The 24,069-nt window shown below is 43.8% G+C and overlaps 1 protein-coding gene across 14 annotated transcripts in view; it reads left to right on the top strand.

The window, feature by feature from the left end:
• TBL1X (transducin beta like 1 X-linked) overlaps window positions 1-24,069 on the top strand; it is a 261,662-nt gene that overhangs the window by 201,599 nt on the left and 35,994 nt on the right. The window contains exon 6 of one of the 14 annotated variants that reach the window (XM_031660568.1): window positions 10,846-10,940. The exons of 11 other annotated variants lie outside the window; for them this stretch is intronic. In XM_031660568.1, coding sequence (XP_031516428.1) covers window positions 10,846-10,940 — 95 coding nt within the window. Of the gene's footprint in view, window positions 1-1,876; window positions 6,725-10,845; window positions 10,941-24,069 lie in introns of those variants that run through there. 2 more of the 14 variants (XM_031660571.1, XM_017953882.3) reach the window with 2 other exon arrangements.

The following is a 24,069-nucleotide window of genomic DNA, read 5'->3' as shown; positions in this document are numbered from 1 at the left end:
GCTGCTATTGTGAGGATGGTGGCTTGAGAGAGCTGAACAGAAAGACATGCCCCCTCCTTTCCAAGACTGACCTCACACTTTAGAGGAGCAGTACAGGGTCCTTTAGAAAACCTCAGTGGAAGCAACCCAGATGTCCATTGACAGAGGAAATTCCATCAACAAAACGTGCCCATCCATACGGTGGAATATCATGACTCAGCTTTGACGAGGAAGGAAATTCTGACACAGGCTCCAACACGGATGGCACTCGAAGACATTATGCCAAGTGAAATCAGCCAGTCACAAAAGGCAAATACTGTAGGATTCCACTTAGAAGGGATACTTCGAGGAGTCTAATCCAAAAAGACAGGCAATGGGAGGGTGGTTCCTGGGGGATGGGGAGAAGCGGGCGATGTGGAGTTGCTATTTAATGGGTACAGTTTCCATTTTGCAAAATAAAGTTCTGGGGATGGTTGATGGTGATGGTTACACAGTAGTGTGAATGCCCCTGATGCCACTGAACTGTGCACTTAAAAATGGTTAAGATGGAGGCCAAGGTGGGAGGATCACTGGAGGCCAGGAATTCAAGACAAGCTTGAAGAACATAGGAAGACCCTGTCTCAACAACAACAAAAATTCAAAAATTAGCCGGACATGGCTCACACCTGCAGTCCCAGCTACTCAGAAGGCTGAGGTGGGGGGATCACTTGAGCCTGGTAGGTGAAGGCTGCAGTGAGTTATGATCACACCATTGCATTCCAGCCTGGACAAAAGAGTGAGACCCTATCTCCCGCTCTCTTTTTTTTTTGAGACGGAGTCTTGTCTGTTGCCCAGGCTGGAGTGCAGTGGCGCGATTTCGGCTCACTGCAAGCTCCACCTCCTGGGTTCATGCCATTCTCCTGCCTCAGTCTCCCGAGAAGCTGGGGCTACAGGCACCCGCCACCACGCCTGGCTAATGTTTTGTATTTTTAGTAGAGGCGGGGTTTCACAGTGTTAGCCAGGATGGTCTCGATCTCCTAACCTCGTGATCTGCCTGCCTTGGCCTCCCAAAGTGCTGGGATTACAGGCGTGAGCCACCGCGCCCAGCCGACCCTATCTCTTAAAAAAATTTTTTTTAAATGGTTAGCACGATAAATTTTATGTTATATATATTTTACCATGATTTTAGGGGGAGGCCATGGTATTATAGGTGAGAAGTTCCATGTGTAGATTGTTTTCAGAGTTTGTAAAATTAGTCTCAAAGGGAAGAGAGAACCACCTGTATTCACAGTAACATTAATATTATTAATATTACATGATAAGGGCTTTTTCATAGTCCCGTATCAGTGTTTGGGACAAATCCCTGGCACAGCTAGTATCATTTGTAAGCTACATTGGTGTCTGACAAAATCTGGTTATTTAAAAACTTAAACAGAAAATAGTGGCTTATTTATAATAACAATATTCTGGACACATGGCCAGTGTCCCTCAGTGGGCGTAGTTGAAGCAAACTGTGGCAAGTCTGTGCCACAGAGCACCGCTCAGCTGTGAAAAGGAAGGAGTTGTGGGTAGGCGCAGCAAGCTGGAGGAACCCCCAGGGAAATGCGCTGAGTAGAACAGGCCACGTCAGAAGATTGCAGACTGGGCCAGGTGCGGTGGCTCATGCCTGTAATCCCAGCACTTCAGGAGACCTAGGTAGGCAGATCACTTGAGATCAGGAGTTCAAGACCAGCCTGGCCAACATGGTGAAACCCCATCTCTACTAAAAATATAAAAAAGTTAGCCAGGCGTGGTGGCACATGCCAGTAATCCTAGCTACTCTGAAGGCTGAGGCAGGAGAAACGCCAGAACCCAGGAGGTGGAGGTTGCTGTGAGCCGAAATTGCACAACTGCACTCCAGCCTGGGCTACAGAGCGAGACTCTGTCTCAAAAAAAAAAAAAAAGGGAAGAAGAAGATTGCAGACTATATGGTTCCATTTGTAGGACATGCTTAAAGTGCTAAAAATATACAGGTGGACACCAGATCAGTGGCTGCCACAGATCTGGAGTAGGGATGGGAAGCAGTGCTTACAAAAGGATGGTTATAGGAGAGTTCTTTTGTGTTGATGGAAGAGTTCGGTACCTTGACCAGAGACGCAGTTCCACAGCTCTACACGTAGGATCAAACTGCATAGATTATACATACACAGCCAGTGGGTACAGTGCAGAAAGGATGACGATAGTTTGTGTTCCAGTGAGCACTTCCATCCTGCCTCCTACTTGGTGGTGTTGATCCTCTTTGACAGTAGTGTAAGATGCCAAGATGGGAGGAGACAGGATGAAAGGTGCACAGCAGTTCACTAGTTTTGCAATTTCCCCTGATTCCGTAGTAATTGCAGAATTATTTAATTGTAAAAAAGACTGTACCAAAAGTGTAATTCAGCGTTTCTATTGTCTGCAAAGCTTTGTGTGTGTGATAGACGGTGGTCCATAATGCAAAGGCAGCCAAGACATTTTTATTGTATTTCGCAGGTCGTTAGCTGTATTGCAAGCCTAGGGCTAGGTGGGAGTGCTGTCTTGTGTAATGGATTCAAGTGGCAGCCCTATTAACTGAGAAATGGATGGCCACACAGACACTATGGGGCCATTGAAAACAGAAGAATCAGCTGGAAGCAAACAGAAGTTGTCATATGGACATTGCTTGAATGTTTGCAGATTGGGGACTGTCATCTCTGGGTGGGCTGCATTTTTACTGGGGGAAAAAGTCGGTGCATGGCTTCTCCCCTGCTCACTTACCAGTGAGTCTTAGAATGATTCTAAAATATCCACTTACAACCTTCAGTGTGGAGGATTCTGTTAGATTTATGTGTTCAGCCTGAGAGAAGTGGGCAGATTTGAGGGTCTTCTGAAGATGCTGTGAATGGCCACAACATATAATGCATTAACTCAAGATTTTCAGCCCATTCATTGAGATCAGGGTTTCTTGGCCTTGGCACTATTGACAATGGGGGCTAGATCATTCTACATGTTGGGTGGACTGTCCTGAACACTATAGGATGTTCAGCAGCATCTCTAGCATCTGCCCACTCTCTGTTACAATGGGGAGAGAGTGGGCAGACATTTGTCAAATGTCCCCTGGTGGGTAAAATCAGCGCCAGTTAAGAACCACCGATTCATATCCTTTAGGTGTAGGATTTTTTTTTCCTTCCGACTAGTTTTTCTTGGGAAATGGAGTTTTAATGGCATTCTGATTTTTTGCCCTTCATCTTATGTTCTCCTTGGGCTGCATTTTGATTCCCTCACCTGCAGAACTCAAATAGACTTTCACGGCAAGCAAAATGCAGTCCTTGTTATTATTTTGCAGGTATTTTTTCCCTTGAGGAAGGAGAAAGTCTGCCAGAAGCATTCTCTGGCAGATAATAAAATAATTGAGAGCAGCAGACTTTCCATTTGATTTTTCTTTTTTGGCTTGGCTCCTGGTGAGTGAGTAAGTTAACTAGGAAAAGGGTGTTACTGAAACTGCCTTTGCAAATATTGTAACAGAAGAAATTATGACAGTGAGAGAAATCTGACATGGCTGACTCCATCTTGTCTCTAGCCTCACAGGCTAGCTGTCTTTGCTCATTCCTGTTAAAATCAACTTAATTAAAAACTGATATCCTAGATAGATAGATAGATAGATAGATAGATAGATAGATAGATAGATAGATAGATAGGTAGATAGATAGGTAGATAGATATGTATGTAAAAGGCTGTGGTGCTTTTTCGCTTCTTGGATCTTGTTTAAGAAAAATTTTTCTTTGTTTTTCTTCTCAGTCAACTGAATTATTTCCCCAGTCTGTTTTATTGCCACTCTTGATGCCTACATGAGAGGACCTAAAGTAATTTCTGACAGCCCAGGACTCCTTGGGAAAAACACAGGAGGTGCCACATACCCTGTTTTGAGAAAAACCTATGTTTTCCTCATGGAACACCCCAGGAATTGAAGGAGGCTAGATCCCTCTCAAAATCTAAGGCTCTGCTCCGTGTTACCTGATTTATTTTGACTTTGGGAGGTATCAGAAATTACTTTGCAGGAAGAAGAGCTTTTAGCCTGTGTATGTATTAACTAGGTAGGAAATATACTTTAAGGTAGGGCTAATGGCAGTTACGGAGGAATACTCAGCTCTTTGCACTTTTGGGTTAGAGAAGCATGCTCTCAGCCACCTAGAAGGTATTATTTCTACCCCACACTGAAAGATGAGACTCTCTTGGGGGGTGGGCTGTTTGGGTTTGGATTGCCTTGTAGTGGAATGCAAGGTAAAAGCATTGCACTCTCTTCTCCCATTGCATTCCCCTCTTTTTGGGGATCCAAGATGTGGTATAAAAATGGGACCCTTAATTTGGGGGATCTGTTTTTGCCTTCCAGCTATGCCTGCTTATTAGGCCCTAGAAATTACATGCTTTCCTGGCCCTGTTCCTGTAAGGGCTCCACCCTAAAGCCAGTAATCCAATTAAGAAACTTAAAAATTGGCAGTAAAAAATCTTACAACTACCAGATCCCCTTCTGTCTGTATATTTGTATGTGTTGTGTGTGTGATGTCTATATAAAACATGTTAATGTTCCTATTAATTGACTTTTAAAGAAAAGTGCTAAAAAAATTGTCAGAAAAATAGAAACTTTAATGTGTTTAGGTCATGTGACTCTAATCTTTGAAAAATAAAGGCAATTTAAAATATTAACCGTAAAGTAAAATAAAATGTCTTCAACGTTTATACATTTGGTCTAAATTAGGCAGGTCATATACTGTTTGCTAGATGCTTTAAGCTCATAAACTGCTGTGATTTTTAATAATTGTTTGACTTGTCTGTTTTACAGTCATTGGATTCTAGATAAGGCCTGGGGACACGTGGAAGTAGCCAGGTACCCTAGCTAGGCTGAGAAGAGTCAGATGTTGTCTGCAGCTCTGTCTTTGTCCTGGGCTCTATAATCTGATTCATGGTTAAAATTGCTTACCTATCAGATATTACACCGCAAATTAAAGCTACTGAGAATTAACATTGTAATGTACTGGAGAAACAGTTTTACCTATAAGGTATATAAGGAAAATAGAATGTGTTTTTGGTAAAATGTTGTAAGAAGGTATGGAAATACGGTTTTTGTTAAAGGGAATGTAATTTTGTCTAGTTCAGGGGGTTTCAAAGATCATCTTAACCTAAAAGAGCAATAAGACAAAACTGCAAGTTTTAACAAGCTATAAAGGGTTTGTGAAGGATTGATCTTGTAAAAGAAGTTCTGTGTGTATCAGGAAGTTGGCGAAGATTTGAAGGAGATTATTTCAGTTTTCGGTACATTAAACATGAAAATAAAAGCACACTGATGGCAGGGCTCAAATCTGGGCCCATGTGTCTGAATAATGGTTTTCTTAGGAAATTGATCAGCTGTTTAACAGAAAATTATAAAGGGTTTTAAAAGGTTTTTGAAACTTTTACCTTATGGTCAGATGAATTAAGATTATATAGATTTGTTTATAAGGTTTTATTACAAATTGGGTTTAACATTAATAGTATACAAATGCAAAGGTGAAATTTTGCTTTTTCTTTTAAACAAGATTTTCATGTAATATTAAGGGATATGAAAGGTTTTTGTTTGCCCCTTTGAGTAAATGGCAGGGAAAAGGAAGAGGGGAAAGAAAAGAGATCAGTTGGCTTCATGCCGTCTTCATTGGGTCCTGTTGTTTGGGAAGCTGAGGCTCCTATCAAAGTACTTTTTCCTTCATAAAATTTTAGAGTTATCATTTTGGCTGAATGAATGACTTAGGTATGGTGACCTGGGATCCTATTTTGTAATATCTAGTGTTTTAAACCTTTGATATTTGACAAACTACCAAGATCAAATTCTAGGTTATGTTTTAAAAAAAAATTAGGACACCTAAAGTCCAAAAGAGATATATTTGGCTTATTTGATATATTAAAATCATGCAGGAAGCATTGTCAAGTATAAGATGGTGTTTAACTTTCTTTGGGTTATATTCATATAAATATGCTATTAGTATGTGTTATAAACCTGTGTAAGATTCCTGTAATTCTGATGTTTCAGTGTATGTTACCATTAATAATTGTAATTGTTATGTTAAATTGTTGTGTGTCACAAAGATGACCAGAATTCCTTGTTGACTGCATCTTTATGGCTATCCTGGGACTTCTGTCATCCATAGACAATTATTGTCTTGTGTTGCTCCTTTTTAGAAGGCAGTTGTTATATTCAGCTATAGGACTCTGACAGGTACTCCTGAATGCAGGTCTCTGATAACTTTAGAAATTGTGCCATTGGAATAGGAAAAAAAAAAACACCCAAACTTTTGGGACTGTCGTGGAGAGCTGATGTGTGAAACATTGCTAATCCCTTTGTTATTCAGAATCAAGAAAATGTTTTCTTTTGAGCTGTTTACCGCTTTTAGCAACTGAATAAGATAAACTTGCGCAAAATTTACTGTGAGCAAAATTTGGAGCTTGTTGCTTTTTCTCTACCTGATTTCTGGAGAATTTATAGAAACTATTTGAGTATTCTCAACTTATGGCAGTATAGTTATTTGCATAAGTGCAGTAAGAATCTGTTCTCTTTTGTAACAGAACAGAATTAGAAACACTGGTTATTTTACCAAGGCTTTGACTGGAATGGCATGCATTCAAATATAAACAGACTGCTTTAAGGAATCAAAGTTGACTTATAGAGCCAACAGAAGCCCCTCAGGAAAACGCCTCATACCTTGTCTGTGCGGCTTCTGTACAGGGTTCCTGACCTGTGGTAAGTAAAGAATGTCATTTTCTGGCAGGCCTAGGGAGCCCCAAGTTATCTTGAGACCTTGGGTGGGGGAAAGAGCCTATTAGGGCAAATAATTATTCTTGCTGCGCTTTATACAAATAATCAGTCCAAGCGTAATAAGACTAAGACTTATTTTGCAAGTAAATTTGTCTCACTATGATTTGTCTTTCATAAAAATGGGGACTGGAGAGAGAAAAATTATGTTTCAAAAAACTATAAACTTTTTGAGTTTTCATTATTTTCTGTTAACCCCGAATTCTTTGTGGGCTACAAGTCCCCAAACTAATGCTTTCAGATTTTTTCTTCCCCTTTTCCAACTTGGACTCAATAAAATGCTACTACTTTGTTCCTGAGGCCCTGCAAGCTGAAGCTTATTCCTCGTAATATAGGTGACAAAAACATTTCAGATTTTCACTGCCTTCCTCATCTATAACTGAAGAGGCCTAACCCATCTGCATTGCCACCTCCTGATATGAGAAACAGCTGTTTAATTAAACATCTAGTCTCAGGACTAGGAAACTGACCTAAAAAGAATATGGAGCGATATATGTAAATGTGCTCTTTCCTGTCCCTCCCAATCTGTCTGTCTAACAATCACTGGCCCAGATCTCTCTGTGAGCCGCCCTATGTCTGATTGGTTCTCAGAGATGTTCATCTCTCTGAGAGAGAGAGATGTTCTCCCTCAGAGCTTAAGGTCAAGTCTACAAAGACTTCAGAAGCTAGGACTTCCACTCTTTATCCTAGGACCTTGTAGTTCACTGTTCACTTAAATGCTGTGCCAAAACTACAGAGGAACATCCTAATGCCTTTGGCATGCAAACCTTGAAACCACAACCAGGCACATGTGAGTACATGCAGACAGCTGCAAAGAGGTTCCACTGCTTTTACCTTGGGGTCTGCAGCTGCACCCACTCTGCCCACTATCAACAGGAAGAAGTTAGAGCAGTCGTCTCTTCTTTTTCCATCTTCATAGGCCACACCTTAAGAATAAGGTGCTATAAAACCCAAAGGGAGGGACTGAAACCACCTTTGCAAAAATTCTAATTAACTGAGAAAGTGTTGACAGTGAGAGCAAAGTCACGTGGCTGTCTTGCTTCTAGCTCGCTGTCTTGCTTCTGTCTCTGTTCATTCTTGGCCATGGGCCAAACTAACTTGGGGGGAAAATTTAGTTTATAGTTTAAGTAATAGTCCTTCCCTAAAACTAAATGTTGTTGTAAAACTAATGGAAGGCCACCAAGTTAGGATGAGAGGGGCTTGAATTCTAAATGGTTTACCGTTATGCCATTATGCCATAATAATTTGCCATTATGCCGGCGGTGAAGATTTGCATCTTCCCCGATTACTCTTGAAGATAATATCACTGTTGTAGAACCTGAGATTGGCCTTTGAGATGTCTTTTCAGGTGTTTGCATTTCTGACAACCAGATTGCCCCACTTGGACCTGCGAACAACCGGTCCTGTGGCCCCCCGACCCACCGAGGAACTGACTCAACATGAGAGGACAGCTACAATTCCCTATGATTTCATCTCCAACCCAACCAGTCAGCACGCTCCCTACCCTACCCCGCTGCCCACCAAACTATCTTTAAAAACCCTAATCTCTGAGCTTTCGGAGAGACTGATTTGAGTACTAATAAAACTCCAGTCTCCCGTACAGCCGGCTCTGCATGAATTAAACTCTTTATTACAATTCCCCTGTCTTGATAAATCAGCTCTGTCTAGGCAGCAGGCAAGGGGAATCCATTGGGTGGTTACATTACTCTTAATATTTGTGAATAATTGCATCTACAAAAATGATTAAGTGGCTTTGCCCACTGTAATCCTAGTAGCTGACAAATTACTCTGTAGATTCTACTGTGTTTCCTAGGGCCGTGGAATGCCTTCTTATGCAAGACACGTTTCCATGGATTCAGGAAATCATTTTAATGGTTCAGCTATCTTAATTTAAACAAAAGTTCAGGGCTTATTGTTCAGCTGAGTCTCTAAAAATATTTTTTGACTGCAGCGGCTCTTTTACATTGCTAATGTGTATCCTTGTTTAAAAAAAGAATCTTTATGAAACAGTGAAGGCCAGCATTTCTTTGAGGTGTTGGCAGTCTTTGCTTTAGGAATAATAAAGGAAAACATTAGTTTCATCAAATAATAAAATAAGGAAGACCTGAATAAAATGTCCACATTAGTAGAGGATGAAAGTACCCTGAAACTCTACAAAGCAGTAATGTCTCATGCCTTGATGTGATCTCATTAAGTGAGAGCAGCACATTTTGCTGGTGTGTTGGGACCCCCAAGATCACCCTCAGGCCCAGTGGTTTGCTGAAAGGGCTCACAGACTCAGTACCTGCCACACTTATGGTTTATTACAATGAAATGATACAGATGAAAGTCAGCAAGGGGAAAAGGCACAAGGCACGAAGTCCAGGTGAAACTAGGCACAACCTTGCAGGTGGCCACCCCCAGTGGAGTTACAGAGAGGCTCTCAATTCTCCCAGATGAATATATGATTGGCCACGTGCAGGAGAGTGGCCAGCCAGGGAAGCTCACCTGAACCTTGGCGCTCAGGGTTTTTATTTGGGAGCCATTCCTATGGACATGCGGCCCATGCCGAGGGATTCAGAAGGAAAATGGGAGAATACATGACCGTCCACACCACTTCAGGCCAAGGCCTCATGGAAATCTGGGTGAGGTTCTGTATCTGTCATTTGTGCATTTATGCGTATGTTAGATGTCAGTGTTAAAAACTAACTTCTAAGAATGTGTAGGAGTGGGTAAGTAGCTGGAGAACATGATACCCAGGCCTTTCATATAGAAAAGAATAGCACATCACCCTGGCCAGCTGTGTGGCATGAACAATTGATCCTCCTCCACCAAGTATGTCTATTCTCCCTTGGTTGAATACAGTGGTGGAGGTTTGCAGAGCCTCTGCTCACATGGGAGGTTATGAAGGGGCTAATTGTTCAATTACCAACCCTCTCATAACCGTGCTAGTTGCAAACAAACTGTTTGAAAAGACTGTTTTGCTAAACTGTTCTCTTGGTGTGATTATAACCACTTACAGTAGCAAAATGCAGGAATCCGGAAGTTCTTACGTTCCAGATGTTCGTAACCATTCCACTCTCCCGGTTCCAGTGCAGTTTCAGTTGTACAATCTTTTCTAAGTTTATTGTTCTAAATTAAGACTTGCCGTTCTTACGCTCATTAATTTGTTACAGGGAGAAAAAGCAATTAGAATGAAAATCAGATGACTATAAATTACAGTTGTTTAAGTATACATCTTGTCAATGTGGTCAAAAAATCTCCATTGGTATTGACACCCACAAAAAAGGTTAGATTCTGTTGAAGATGCACATAAGCCTTAAATTTCACTTCCTACTTTAAAAATTGGTGACGATGTGAAAATGTCTAAGAGAGTCCACATTTCCTGTTTTAGATAAGATGAAATAGCCGCTAACCAAGGTGCCTGTCTTCCGAGTTTATTCACCGTTACATTCAAGACTTGCCTGCTCTGAAATTCTAATGTGACCTTAAAAGTGTCCAGCATTGATATGTTTTATGCCAAATTCCATTTCCTTTCTTGCTTTCCAGACTGAATAGCAAGCGAGTTGTCTGAACTGTCAGACACAACACTGTCCCTCTTCCCTGAAGTCTCTGTACATCCCTTTGCTGGTGCCTCCTCCTCCATTCGCTTCTCAACTACTACTGCCCCCAAGATGATGTTCTTTTTCCCCTCCCACATCTGTGCCTGTAGTAATATGCCCCTCCCTTGCTCCTCAAGTCTGAGTGCCATCCCCAGTCTCTCTACTGATCCCCCAAGTCTGAGTGTCCCCTCCCAATCTCTCCAGTGACTCCTCCCCTCCAAGTCACGATGTGTATCCCCAACTTCTCCATTGCCATCCGTACTGATATTTTGAATGACACTTCATGGGCACTCTTTGATGTAATCCCACACTTGGTACCATCACCATTTCCCTACCACGGTCTGTCCACTCCAAAGATAAGCTTCGTCCACCCTATGATTATGTCACTCTTTGTCTTAGCCCATTCGAGCTGCTATGACAAAATACCATAAACAACAGAGATTTTTTTTTTTTCTCACATTTCTGCAGGCTGGGAGTCCAAGATCAAGGTGTGGGAGATTCAGTGTCTGTGGGGACCCGCTTCCTGGTTCATAGACAGCACCTTCTTGCTGTGTCCTCACATGGTAAAAGACGCAAGGGAACTCTCTGGGGTCTCTTGTATAAGGATACTCATCCCATTCATGAGGGCTCCACCCTCATCACCTCCCAAAGGCCCCAACTCCTAATGCCATCCCCTTGGGGGTTAGATTTCAATATATGAATTTAGAAGGGCAGAGAGAAGCATTCAGAATTAGCACTGTTCAGTAGAAAAACATCAGGATTGTGTTCAAACATTTTTCCATAGTATCTTTCCTACTGCCTCCTTGTCTTCAGTTCCCTCCCCACCACCTGGCACCCAGATATCCCACCCTTGTCAGTGTTACCTCTATCCTCCCATCACTGCTTTGTTGTAGTAACAATATCTTGCATGTATCAAGTACTTGCTGTGTGCCAGGCATGATTCTAAATATTGACAGATGAAACTGTTTGTTCCTACCAATCCCTAGGAAGTAGAAACAGCTCCATCCTCATTTACAGATGAGAAACCCAAGGTACTGAGAAGGTCCTGGCCTACCCAAGTCACCTCAAGGAGGTCATACAGCTGGGATTCAGAACATCATCCATCTGGCTTTGGAATCTTTCTCATTTTTTCATTTATTCATCATTCATTGAAAAAATATAATAAAAATATATATGTATCTATGTCTACATATAGATACATATGTATATATAGCTATCATGTACTACGTGATGTTTTCAAATACAGTCGGCCCTCCACATCCACAGGTTCCCCATCCATGAATTCAACCAACTGTGGATCAAAAATAAATTGGGGGCTAGGCGCGGTGGTTCACGCCTGTAATCCCAGCACTTCGGGAGGCCGAGGTGGGTGGATCACCTGAGGTCAGGAGTTTGAGACCAGCCTGTCCAACATAGTGGACATCTCTACTAAAACTACAAAATTAGCTGGACATAGTGGCGCATGACTGTAGTCCCAGTTACTTGGGAGGCTGAGGCAGGAGAATCGCTTGAACCCGGGAGGCAGAGGTTGCAGTGAGCCGAGATCGTGCCAGTGCACCCCAGCCTGGGCAACGAGCAAAATTCTTTCTCAAAAATAATAATAATAATAAATAGGAAAACAACAATAAAAGAGAACGATACAACAAGATAATACATATATTTTTAATTTTTTAAAAACGGCAGATTTATTACAGGAAGTATGAAAATATGAATTAAGGTTGCAATGGGCAGCACAGCAGAGAAGGGGCTACCTGCCCTCCTCCCCCTGCCCCATATATATTTTTTGTGTGAGACAGGGTCTCGCTGCATTGCCCAGGCTGGAATGCAGTGGCATGATCTTGGCTCACTGCAGCCTCAACCTCCTGGGCTCAAGCAGTCGTCCCACCTCAGTCTCCCAAGTAGCTGGGACCACAGGAATGTGCTACCACACCCAGCTAATTTTTCGTAGTTTTTATAGAGGCAGTGTTTCACCATGTTGCCCAGACTAGTCTCGAACTCCTGGGATCAAGTGATTCACCCACCTTCACCTCCAAAAGTGCTGGGATTACAAGCATGAGTCACTGCACCTGACCTATTTATTGTTTTTTAAAGACAAAGTCTCTCTCTGTTGCCCAGGCTGGGAGTGCAGTGGCACAATCATGGCTCACCGTAGCCTCAGCCTCCTGGGCGCAAATGATCCTCCCGCCTCAGCCCCCCAAGTAACTGTGAGTACAGGCACGTGCCACCACACTCAACTAATTATTTTTATTTTTTGTAAAGATGGGGTCTCATTTTGTTGCCCAGTCCGGTGTCAAACCCCTGGCTTCAAATGATCCTTCCACCTTGACCTTGCAGAGTGCTGGGATTACAGGCATAAGCCACCACACCCAGTGCCAATCTTAGTTCTTTGCTCGTTATCTGAATTTTCACCGTATTTGCATACACCTGGAGTATTTTCTTAATATTTGTCTTAAATTGAAACAGTTGCCTTTTATTAAATATATCAATACATGTTAGTATACTAGTTTCATTTAGTTCTGTTGTTCACATAATATACGTTCAAATAGCTATTAAATTTCAAACATTTGCCCTCACGCTTAAAATTATTTTTGAGTACCATCAGAAATGTGGAGGCCCCCAGAGAGTACTTGATGTCCGGGAATGCAGCCAGTCGTCACCTTTTCCCCAGCAGCTTGAGAAAGGGCATAGAGTGCCATCTGAGCTGGATTTGAACCGGAAGTTTTTAGGCAAAGTAAGAAGAGCACTTCAAGAAAAACAAAGAGCAAAACCCGGCATTTTTGAGGAGAATGCAGCCATCTTGGTGATGGGGACCTAGGACACATGATGGCAGGAAGGAGGAAAAGATGCTGGCAAGTAGGGTTAGTGGCAGATTAACACCAGCTGAGACATGGGAACCTGTCCAGTTAGAAGCCATTGATTCATTGTTGAAAGATAAAGCTGGACGTAGTGTGAGTAAAGGGTGACCTGCCTGCTTGGTGAAAAATTAGTAACCACAGAGGTGACTGTCAAAACCAACCAGCAACCAGGGAAAATGCTTGTAGTGTGTTAGGTAAAAGAGAACAGGGATACAATACTCTGTGACCATGATGATTATACATATAAATTAAGATGCACAGGCCAGGGGCAGTGGCTCACGCCCAGCAAATAATCCCATCACTTTGGGAGGCCGAGGCAGGTGGATCACGTGAGGTCAGGAGTTCGAGACTAGCCTGGCTAACGTGAAGTGAAATCCCATTTCTACTAAAAATACAAAAATTACCTGGGCTTGGTGGCACGCACCTGTAATCCCAGCTACTTGAGAGGCTGAGGCAGGAGAATCACTTGAACCTGCGAGGTAGAGGTTGCAGTGAGCCGAGATTGTGCCATTGCACTCCAGCTTGGGCGAGAAAAGTGAAAAACCCCTTCAAAAAAAAAAAAAAAAAAAAAAGAAATTAAGATATGTAGAGAAAAGGGACTGGAAGAAATCCCCCAATGTGAGAACAGGAGTTGTGTTGATTGTTTAACAATGTGAGTTAATTTCTCCATCTTCCAAATTGCTTTCTCTTATATTCCCAAAGTCATATCTTGACTTTTGTTTGAGTGTGATTTGCAATGGTGCTATCCATCGTAAATCTCTCATTTAGCATTCATGCTGTCTTCCAATTTCCAAATATTGAATCCAGAATTCATGAGTGTTCCAAGCTGCTGGAGACCACGCTGTAGGGCTGGGGGACATGAGCGTCTCTGAGCCTAGCTCTTCCTAGTAGTTGACTTGCAGCAGGAGCTGAGGCTTCTCCTGGCATCACCTCCACTACAATGTGAGCATTTCCAGGAAGCAGAACCCCCTACCCCAGCTGAGGCTCCTCCAAGGTTGTCTCATTGTCCTAGCCCCCCATTGCCCTGGGAGGAAGTAGCCACATGAGTTTATGGCCTGAGTAATGCTTTTCCCTCCTGGATGCTCCCCACATCTAGAGGCCGAGACGGGCGGATCACAAGGTCAGGAGATAGAGACGAGGTTTCACCGTGGTCTCTACTAAAAATACAAAAAATTAGCCGGGCGCGGTTGTGGGCGCCTGTAGTCCCAGCTACTCGGGAGGCTGAGGCAGGAGAATGGCGGGAACCCGGGAGGCGGAGCTTGCAGTGAGCTGAGATCCGGCCACTGCACTCCAGCCTGGGCGACAGAGCGAGACTCCGTCTCAAAAAAAAAAAAAATAAATAAATAAAAAAAGAAAATAGTCTTGGCAAGGGCGCCTGGTCTGCGCTCGTCAGCGGCCTGAGCTGTATTCAGCCGCCACCCTTGGGGTCCAGACCAGATGTTATGGTAAAACCCTATTTTAACGAGATCCTTCTGGTATTTCTTTTGGACGCCATCCGAGGCAGCTTCATTTTACACTAAATTCCATGTTAACAGTGGGTCATCTCAAACAGGTCTGCAGCACATCAAAATGTTCTCACTGCACTCTGTTTTCTGTAGGAAAATGTTGTCGGAGGTTAGGATGGGAGTTGAGGACTGGGCCTTGAGGATTTTTTTCATATAAACACATTAAAATGGAAAGCTGATATGAACATGTTCAGTGATACAGACTGCAAAGGCAGAAAGAATTCTCCCCAGCATTTTTTTTTTTTTTGCTTTTTACCATGGATATAACTGGAGTTTACATATGATAAGAACTGCTTCTTGGGCAGAAAATGTAATCCTCTGGTGAGACTAATCCATCACTATTGAAGTGAAGGGAACCGGTAGTGAATTCACCCCACAGATGAAGATAGGATTTCTAATTCTCTTGCCTTTTCTGTTTACTGTTCCTAACTCCATGAGAGTATGCGTGTGTGTCTGTGTTTTCTTCACCATTTGATTTTTCATCCCAGCTCCCACTTCCTCATCCTTGGCCTCTCTTCCATCTTTATTTTTATCACACCCTCCCCACCTCCACCACCTTGTCCCAGCACTGAGAGGAAAGTGGGCAGCTTTCCAGGCAGCTGCAGTCCTGCTGGAGAAACCTTTATGATCCGGGAAGTATTGACTGAGGAGAAGCTGTGCTGACTCCGCTATGAATAGGGAGGTTGGAAGAATGTCAGCATTTGCAGAAACAAAAGGAAGTGCTACATGTACGTTCTGGTTTCATAATGACTGTATTGTAAAACCCCTTCTCTGTAGCCCACTAGATTGGACAAGTGTGTTAACCAATGGCTGTTGGGTATCCATTGATCATAGAGCTAGACCAACAACCAAAGTTGTTTACCTCTCATAAGGTGGCTTTCGCAGGCATGCCAAAATCACATTATGAAACTCCCAGCCACAAACTCTAACATGTATTTTCACTTCCTATCCAATAAGGGATGTCCCCACCCCTTTACTCCCTGACTACTGTAGTCATAAAGGTACACTCCTAGTTCCTCCCTCTCTCCTTCTCGGCTTCTTGGTCCCTGTGTGTGATAAGGTTTCTTGTTGCCCTGTATGGCATGGTGTGGCATGCCCCAGCATACTCCCTTCCTTGGGAACTGAGTAATAAATTCTTTCAATGGCATTAGACTCTTTGTGTTGTCACTCAGTCACCTCCATAAATTAAAACCCTTTAGGTTTTGTTGGCACCGTAAGATAATTTATTTTTTCTGCATAGGATTTTAGAATTGAAAGGGACCTTGTGGATCATTGAATTCCACCTGTCCATTGGTCAGAAAAGGAAGCCGGGAAAATTGATAAGGGCAGATCCAGGCCTCGGAGCACCTGGTTAAATGTGTTCTCTCTATAAGCCTAAGAAATGGTACCAAATTCTTATGTCATTGCATCCAATATGATCCATCCTTCCTTCTTTCTTTTCTTCTCTTCTGTTTCTTTCCTTTGCTCTCAAGACTGGTGTATCACTTTGTCCCCCAGGCTGAAGTAAAGTGGTACAATCATAGCTCTTTTCAGCTTCCAGCTTCTGGACTCAAGCAGTCCCTCTGCCTCAGCCTCCTGGGTACCTGCGGCTACGGGCAGATGCCACCACACCTGGCTAATTTTATTATTTTTATTTTTATAGAGAGACAAAGTCTCACTTTGTTGCCCAGGTTGATCCCGAACTCCTGGGCTCAAGTGATCCTCCTATCTCGGCCTCCTAAAGTGCTGGGATTATAGGCGTGAGCCACCATGCCCGGCCTCTTTTTTCTTAATTTAGCTCTCTAATATGTGAGCTTTTTGGAAGATCCAATTTATCTCTGTTTGCTTTTTGTAATACGGGAATCATTCAGCCTCATTGTCACAAGGTAGATCTTATTTGCAACTTTTTTTGTGCTGAAAACTATAATATAAATGGTGTTACTGATGAAGTGGTTTTCTTCCTCTTTTAAGAGGATGATATTTTAAACCAGAGGTTTCCACATTTTGGTAGTGTGCGGTATATGGGTTAAGAGTGTGGAGTCAGGAGTCAGAGGGCCACTTGCTATCTGGGTACCCTCATGGAAATCCCTTTACTACTCCATGACTCAATTTCTTCATCTGTAATACGGATTTATTTGGACTGACTCATAGATTATTGCCAAGTCTCTATGATTTAATTCATATAAAGGACTCCAAGTAAGCACCCAATGTCATTACCTTTATTATTGTTACTGTTATTCTTGAGTAGTGTAATAGTTTTTAATCAGGTATATATACGGTCAAGAGCCTTCTTTGGTGTTTAGAGACTATCATTTGTATGACAGTCCTCTTTGTCAAAAAACTCAGTTTTTTTTTCATTTGCTGTTGGGCCTAAATCAATTCTTGTCCTTTTTCTTCTAAATTCTGTATTCTAAAAGTATTGAGGACTTAGTTTTATTCAGTTTTTTATCACCCTTCATTGACATCAGTTGAGCAGTTTCTCTGAGCCATTCATCATCAGTCTTCTCAGCAGTACTAAGGAGGAATGGTCTGTGTGTTACAAAGTGAATTACAACAGGTTTCCTGCCTTCAAAGGGCGTCAGTCTTTTCAGAAGCCAGGAGATGTATGGGAAATGTAGGACGTAGCACACAGCACCATGATAAGACACAAGGATGGGGAGGAGTCCTAAGGGAGCTTGGAGAAGAGGGCAGTCACATCTGCAGAGAGCACGAGGAAGGCTGCTGTGGGGAAGGGAGGCCTGGCTGCAGCCATAATCACTGAGAAGCTTGGCAGGGGTGGATAAGGGAATTCTAAAGCAGAGTTTCCTGCCCTTGCATTTTGAAATTTGGGGATGGATCTTTTTTTTTTTTTAACAGAGTCTTAACTCTGTTGCCCAGGCTGGAGTGCAGTATCATGATCTTGGCTCACTGCAACCTCTGCCTCCCAGGTTCAAGAGATTCTCCCTCCACCTCCCAAGTAGCTGGAACCACAGGCATGTACCACCTGCCCAGCTAAGTTTTGTTTTTAGTAGAGACGGGGTTTTACCATGTTGGCCAGGATAGTCTCCTGGCCTCAAATAATCCACCCTCCTCAGCCTCTCTAAGTGCTGGGATTACAGGCATGAGCCACTGCGCCCAGCTGGGGCTGGATCATTTTTTGACATGGTAGACTGCCTTGTGGATGGCAGGATGTTTAACCACATCCTTGGCCTCCACCTGCATGTTGCTTGTAGCACGTAGACACCCACCTACCCAGACATTGCCAGGTGTCTTCTTCTTGGGGACAAAAACAGCCTCACTGGAGAACTACTGGTCCAGATCAAGAGACCAAAATGAGCGAAGTCATCCTATGGGAAGGCAGGCATATGATTGGAGCATGGTGAGAGCTGGCATGGCTTTAGAACAGGGTACCAGAGGCTTGGAAGGCCATGCTGAGGTGAGGGAGCTCGTCCAGGCCTGCTGGCCCTCGACTGCTTTGGAAAAGGAAAGCAATAGGTGGCTTATGGTGATCAGGGAAGTTACTGCAGTGGTTTTGTGTTGCATTGGGCAGCACATGCAAAGCTTGCGTGCTATTGCCTGACACCAAGAAAACGCTCACTAAACACCAGCTATCATTGTTACTGCTGTTATTGTCAGGCATATTAGAAGGGGAGAGCTGAACAAAGGGCTGAGAGAGGATGAGGTCCCAGGACCAGAGTGGTGGCAAAGAGAAGACAGGTGTATAGCAGAGATACGGAGAGGACAGAGGCAGGGCATCTGGGAGGCCATGACATTGACTTACTGGTACTATATGCTCCCTGGGTATTCATGGGGGATCGGTTCCAGGACCTCCTTTAATACCAAAATCCACAGATACTCAAGTTCCTGATACAAAATGGCATAGTGGTTACATATAATCTATGCACATCCTCCTGTAAACTTTCAATTAGCTCTGTATTACTTATAATACCTAAGACAGTGTAAATACTGCGTTTGTTTTATTGCATTGGTTTTTTATTTGTATTATTGTATTTTTGGTTTTTTTTCTGGATATTTTTGATCTGTAGTTGGTTGAATTGGTGAACACCAAACTATCGGATATGGAGAGTCAACTGTATATAAAATCAGGTCAGCACACTTTTCCTGTAGAGGAGCAGATAGTAAATATCCTCAGCTTTGTGAGCCATGTGGTCTCTGTTGCACCTACTCAACTCTTCCCATTGTAGCGTGAAAATAGCCATAGACAACATATCAACTCATGGGTGTGGTTGTATCTCAATAAAACTTTAATGACACACACTGGCAGTGAGCCAGACTTGGTCTGTGGGCCTCAGTTTGCAAACCCATGATCTAGACAATGCACAGATAGCAGATGGTGCCCATCAGCTTTGGATAGCTGTCAGTATTACAAGTGTGTAAATCTGTTAAATACTTAATAAAAATTCCAGTTTTAATGCTACAAATTGATACCCTTGGTATTTGTTTTAGCTGAAGATGCAAAACCAACCCCACAGCTGCCTGAGTATTAAATTCTACTTTTCTCTGCCAAATAAGCGGTATTTCTGAAGGCCAGTGACTGATAACTTAGCAGATTTTGCTGATGAATCAGGCCAACATTAGCTGGGCATAGTAGTTCACTATATACCACAAATGGTTTGTGAAGTCATTTGTGAGGGGTATGGTTTAGCAGTGTCATAATCGCAAGAAACACAATACATGCACTTGGTTTGTTTTAAATCTGTTTATGTTGCCTAGTTAGATGAGACAAATTCTTATACAGACTCTTTCCTCTCTTGTGAGACTATTACAGCTTTTATTCCAAATGGACAGGACTTCACATGGAAGATCCTACCATCCTTTATAAAATGTCGTCCTTTGTGTAAGCCTTTCAGTTTATCATGATTATACTCATTTTTTCTCCCTGGGAATCATTTTATCTCATCTGATTATGCTCTGTTACTGTGTGTTATCTAAGGTCTGTGACCAATTGCATGCAGAGGGTGGCTTGCTTTTCAATAGCAACAAGCAAGAACCAAGCAGAAATGTAAGGAGAGTAGAGCTGGGGGTAGTGGCCTCTCAGGGTGTCAATTCCCCAACCATGGTGGGGTTGATGGGACAATATCTGGAAACATTTTTGGTTGTTACAATGGGAGTGTGCTATTGGCATCTAGTGGGTAGAGGCGGGGGTGCTGCTCAACATCGTACAATGCATGGGACTGTGTCCGCCACAGCAAAGAATGAGCCAGCCTCAAAGTCAGCCATGCTGTGGTTGAGAAACCCTGCTGTCAAGAGATTCATCAGGGATACGCCTCCTAAGTAGGTGCCAAGCCTAGTGTCTTCAGGAATGTCTCTAGGCTAGCCTACTGGTGACACCAAGGACACTAACCCATCACCCTCACACGATCTTTCATCAAGGTACCACCAAGCCCTTTATTCTCCTGCCCTTTAACTACTTCTGCATTTGCCACAGGGGCAGTCCTTGGTGCTTTGTTTGTCATTGACATTCTGGTCTTTGCTCCTATGGATGTCTTGTTGGGCAGAAGAGATGTGTTCAGAGATGCAGGAAAGCAGAGGAGGCACAAGGCACCAAAGTCTCACCACTCTGGCAGACTGCAAATGAATGCGCCCATTAGCCCTGGAGTCCAAGTGTGAGGGGTGAGATGCTGGCAGGCGTGGAGGCAGGCATTACCTTCTGCAGTACCCTGGTACCTGGTTCCAGCAACTGTGGCCTAAGAGGAAGTGGTCAAGCAGCCTCTATTACATAGTCCTTGGGCATTGTCTTAGTTTGTATGGGCTGTAACCAATACCTTAGTCTGGGTAATTTATACACAACCAAAGTGTATTGCTCACAGTTCTGGAGGCTGGGAAGTCCAAGATCAAGACGCCAGCAGATTTGGTGTCCAGTGAGGTCCTGTTTCTTATGGATGGCTCCTTCTGTGTCTTCACATGGTGGAAGGGGCAAGGAAGCTTGCTTTGAGGCTCTTTTATAGGGGCACTGATCCCATTCACGAGGGTGGAGCCCTCATGATTTAATTGCTTCCTGAAGGCCCCACCTCTTAATACTGTCACGTTGGGGATTTGTCTCCCACATACAAATCTAGGGGAGACACAAACATTCAGAATGTAGCAGGCATCTTCCTGTCCCAGAATGAATATCAGAACTAGCAAATAATCCTAGTGGCCATTTCATCTGACATCCTTATTGTTCCAACAGGGAAAGCTGGGACAGCAACCTTTCCACTCACTGTGGTCTTCTCTCCATCAAATGTGTGGGGAGTCTGGCTGCTGTCCCATCTATGTGTCTTATCAGCACCTCAAGGTGCATTTTATCCCTACACCACAGAAGAGGAAATGGCAAGCCCAGCCAAATGAAGCGCCATGGGCCAGGCACCCAGTGGCAGAACGAGCACAGAACCCAGCCATCCTGCCTGCTGCTGACATTTTCTCCATCCAGCCCTCCTGCTTGCCTTCATGAGACCACATGGCCAGAAATCAGTAAGAAAATCTTGCAAGCAAATGGACTGAAAGCCATTGCTCTAGAGGCCATGTAGAGATCCATTCAAAGAAATGCAGCTAGTGAAAATTTCAGCAAATAGGAGGACTTCTGTTAACCATGGCATGGAATGCACATCTCCCAGGTCTTTATGAAGGTGCCTAATTTCCAGTCATGACAACCTACCCTTTCCAAAAGAGGACCGAAGCTGATGAAAGACCTTCAAAGTCCCCTGTAGAACTTTATTCTGCGTATTTGTCATGGTGCATCTGCATAGGATATTCCTTTCAGCAGACAACTTTCAACTCTTTGCAGAAGTCTCAGGCGCCACACCCTTCGTCCGTCTTTACTGGTTCATCTCTTTGTTCCAAGAAGACTTAATTGAATGTGAATACTGTTCTCCGTATGATCTAGAAATGAAATCTATGTTGGAGAGCATAAACATCAGTAGAGAGAGAAAGTTATGCAGCCAAATCATGTACTGAACATTAAAAACCCAGATGAGAGAGAAATCAAGGGCACGCTCTCGCCGTGGGTTAGACTGAGCTTTGCACACCGTTCTTTGTGAGTTGCGTGAGCTGCACCCAAGTTGGCTGCTGTTCAGAGCTGCCAGTGGCCTAGCTGAGCAGCCAGGTGGAAATGGAGTCTGTGTCCATGCAGGGAATTCAATAATTTTGGTTCCTGTGCCTGTGGGTGGGTCTTGGAGTGTAAAGTAAAAAGCAGAATCTCAGAGTCACATAGTCTACAGTTCACAGTTTAGTTCGGCGTCATATCACATGATCCTTGGGCGGGTTACCTGATGTCTCCAATGTTTGTCCTTATGTGTGAAACAAAAACAGTGCCAACTCCAAAGAGCTGCTACAAAGACTGAGGTAGTGGACAGAGCGCCCAGGTTTGGTTGAAGATGGTAATGTGGTGAGAATCGGCTCTGTTTCACAGAGCATGTGACTGCAGGTATCAGTTCTGTGGCCCAGTGCTGCTTGCAGGAATGAATGAGGGAGAGTGGATGAGTGAAATATCCCAGGAGCGTGAGACTTTCCTTCCACAATTGCTCCATCAGCCATGAGGTTTGCTTGTCAGGAGCCGTCATCAGCACCTAATGCTGCATTCTGGTGTATTCAGTAGATGTTTCTAGACACTGTTTCATGGCGGCTAAGAGTGGTTTCTGGCTGCCCAGGCTTAGATCTCAGCCCCACCCCTACAAACTGAGCAACAGGAGCCTGTCAGTTACCCTCAAAAGATCTCAGAGACCTGATTCATCAAGGGGAAAGGGGCAGTGACAGAATGATGCTGAGAGGCTTAAAGCCATTGAGTAGGAGCCACGTGAGTGGCCCCCATCAGCCGTGAGAGTCATGATGTCTATGAGAGAGGAATCACTGTGGCCCAGAATAGATAAGGAAGATTCCATGTAGTGGATCGTCAAGCCAAGAATGCAGTGAGGTCCTGCTTTATCCATTGACTGGGGTTTTTCCCTTCCACACTTTGCCAAAGACCTCAGTGATAAAAGCTTGCAGGTAAAACTCTATATAGCATGGCGGAGAATAGAGACGTTGGTGAATCCAAGGGTGGGTTGCTTCATTTTGGTAGGAGTGTGTAGGGGAAAAGGAAGGTGGATAGAGAGAAAACAAGTTAAAGGAAAAGGTAAGGTTGTTGTAAACAGCCTTGGCTTATATCCTCCAAAAATTACAGGGATGGAGGAACCCTTAGGGGTAGGGGAAACTGGAAAGGGCTCCTTTGCAACCTAATGTAGGCGGTTATAGTTTTGTAAAAAAATATGCAAGGCGCTGTGCAATTGATTGTAAAATTAATAGCAGCTACTCTATTACCTGTTAGATAAATCTCAACTACACATTTGATACATTCTTTACAACCTGGCGATGGGGACAGAACAGAGGGTGGATTGAGGAGGTGGGAGAGTAGACAGAGAAAAGTGAAGTGTCAGAAAGCAGCAAGGAGAGCACAGCGCAGAGCTCCTCTCCTGGAGGAACATTCCCATCTGGTGAGCGATTTGTTTATTGCAAGGTCAGTTTGCATTTGGATAAGGAGAGGCAGAAGGGCACTGATATGGAAGCAGAGGGAAGCCGGCTGCCAATGCCCCCCATTGGCTGAATGAAAAACGGCGGAAGAGGAGCACTTGTCCAGCAAGGCTGACAGTCCTGCCTCCTGGGCTAAGCAGATTCTCAGCCTGCAGAGTGGCCTAACCAGCGAGGCAGAGTGGCTGCGTTCCGAACTCCCTGCTTCCTGCTCATTTGCCTCATCCATGGAAGAGGTAAACAGTGTGGGAGTTGAAAGCCACACCATGGGAATGCCTTGGTGTCCACCCCACCTGTTGCCAGGGAGCCGAGCACTGGGGGTTCATGTTCCTCACACAAGATCCCCCCATGACCTCCACCTCCCAAGGATTTCAAGCTCCTGTGCACCCCCAGGCCGCCTCTGCGCCAATCAAAGTGACCCAGCCCTGCCGGGCGGGGTTGCCTGTTTTAGGAAGCTCCCTGCAGCAGCCTAGGCTTGCTGGCAGTAGGATGCTACCTCCCTCTCTCTCCTTGATGAAGGGCTGTCACAGCTTCCTCATCATCCCCAGACCTCCACATAGACGCCCACCGTCATTGCCTTCTTTCCTTGAAGCAGGCGTCATCCGCAAGAGCAAGACGTGGCTTTCTGTGTATTCAGTCCTGACCCCCTTCCCAACAGCTTCATTCAAGAGCCTTCATCCAAAGCTGATCTGAAAACACCTTTAAATTGCCAAGCATCATTGATCAGCAGCTTCCTAGAGCGGCAATGAAAGAGATGCACTGGGGGAGGAGAGGAAAAGAGTCAGCATCTATTAGCAAAGAGAAAATTCCCAGTGTTTTGAGAAAATGACTCGGTGCCACACCAGTCAGTCCAGAACGGCCTCTTCTCC

The sequence above is a fragment of the Papio anubis genome, chromosome X (genome assembly GCF_008728515.1).
Source record: "Papio anubis isolate 15944 chromosome X, Panubis1.0, whole genome shotgun sequence".
Classification (NCBI taxonomy): domain Eukaryota; kingdom Metazoa; phylum Chordata; class Mammalia; order Primates; family Cercopithecidae; genus Papio; species Papio anubis.
This window is presented reverse-complemented; position numbering and strand designations above follow the sequence as displayed.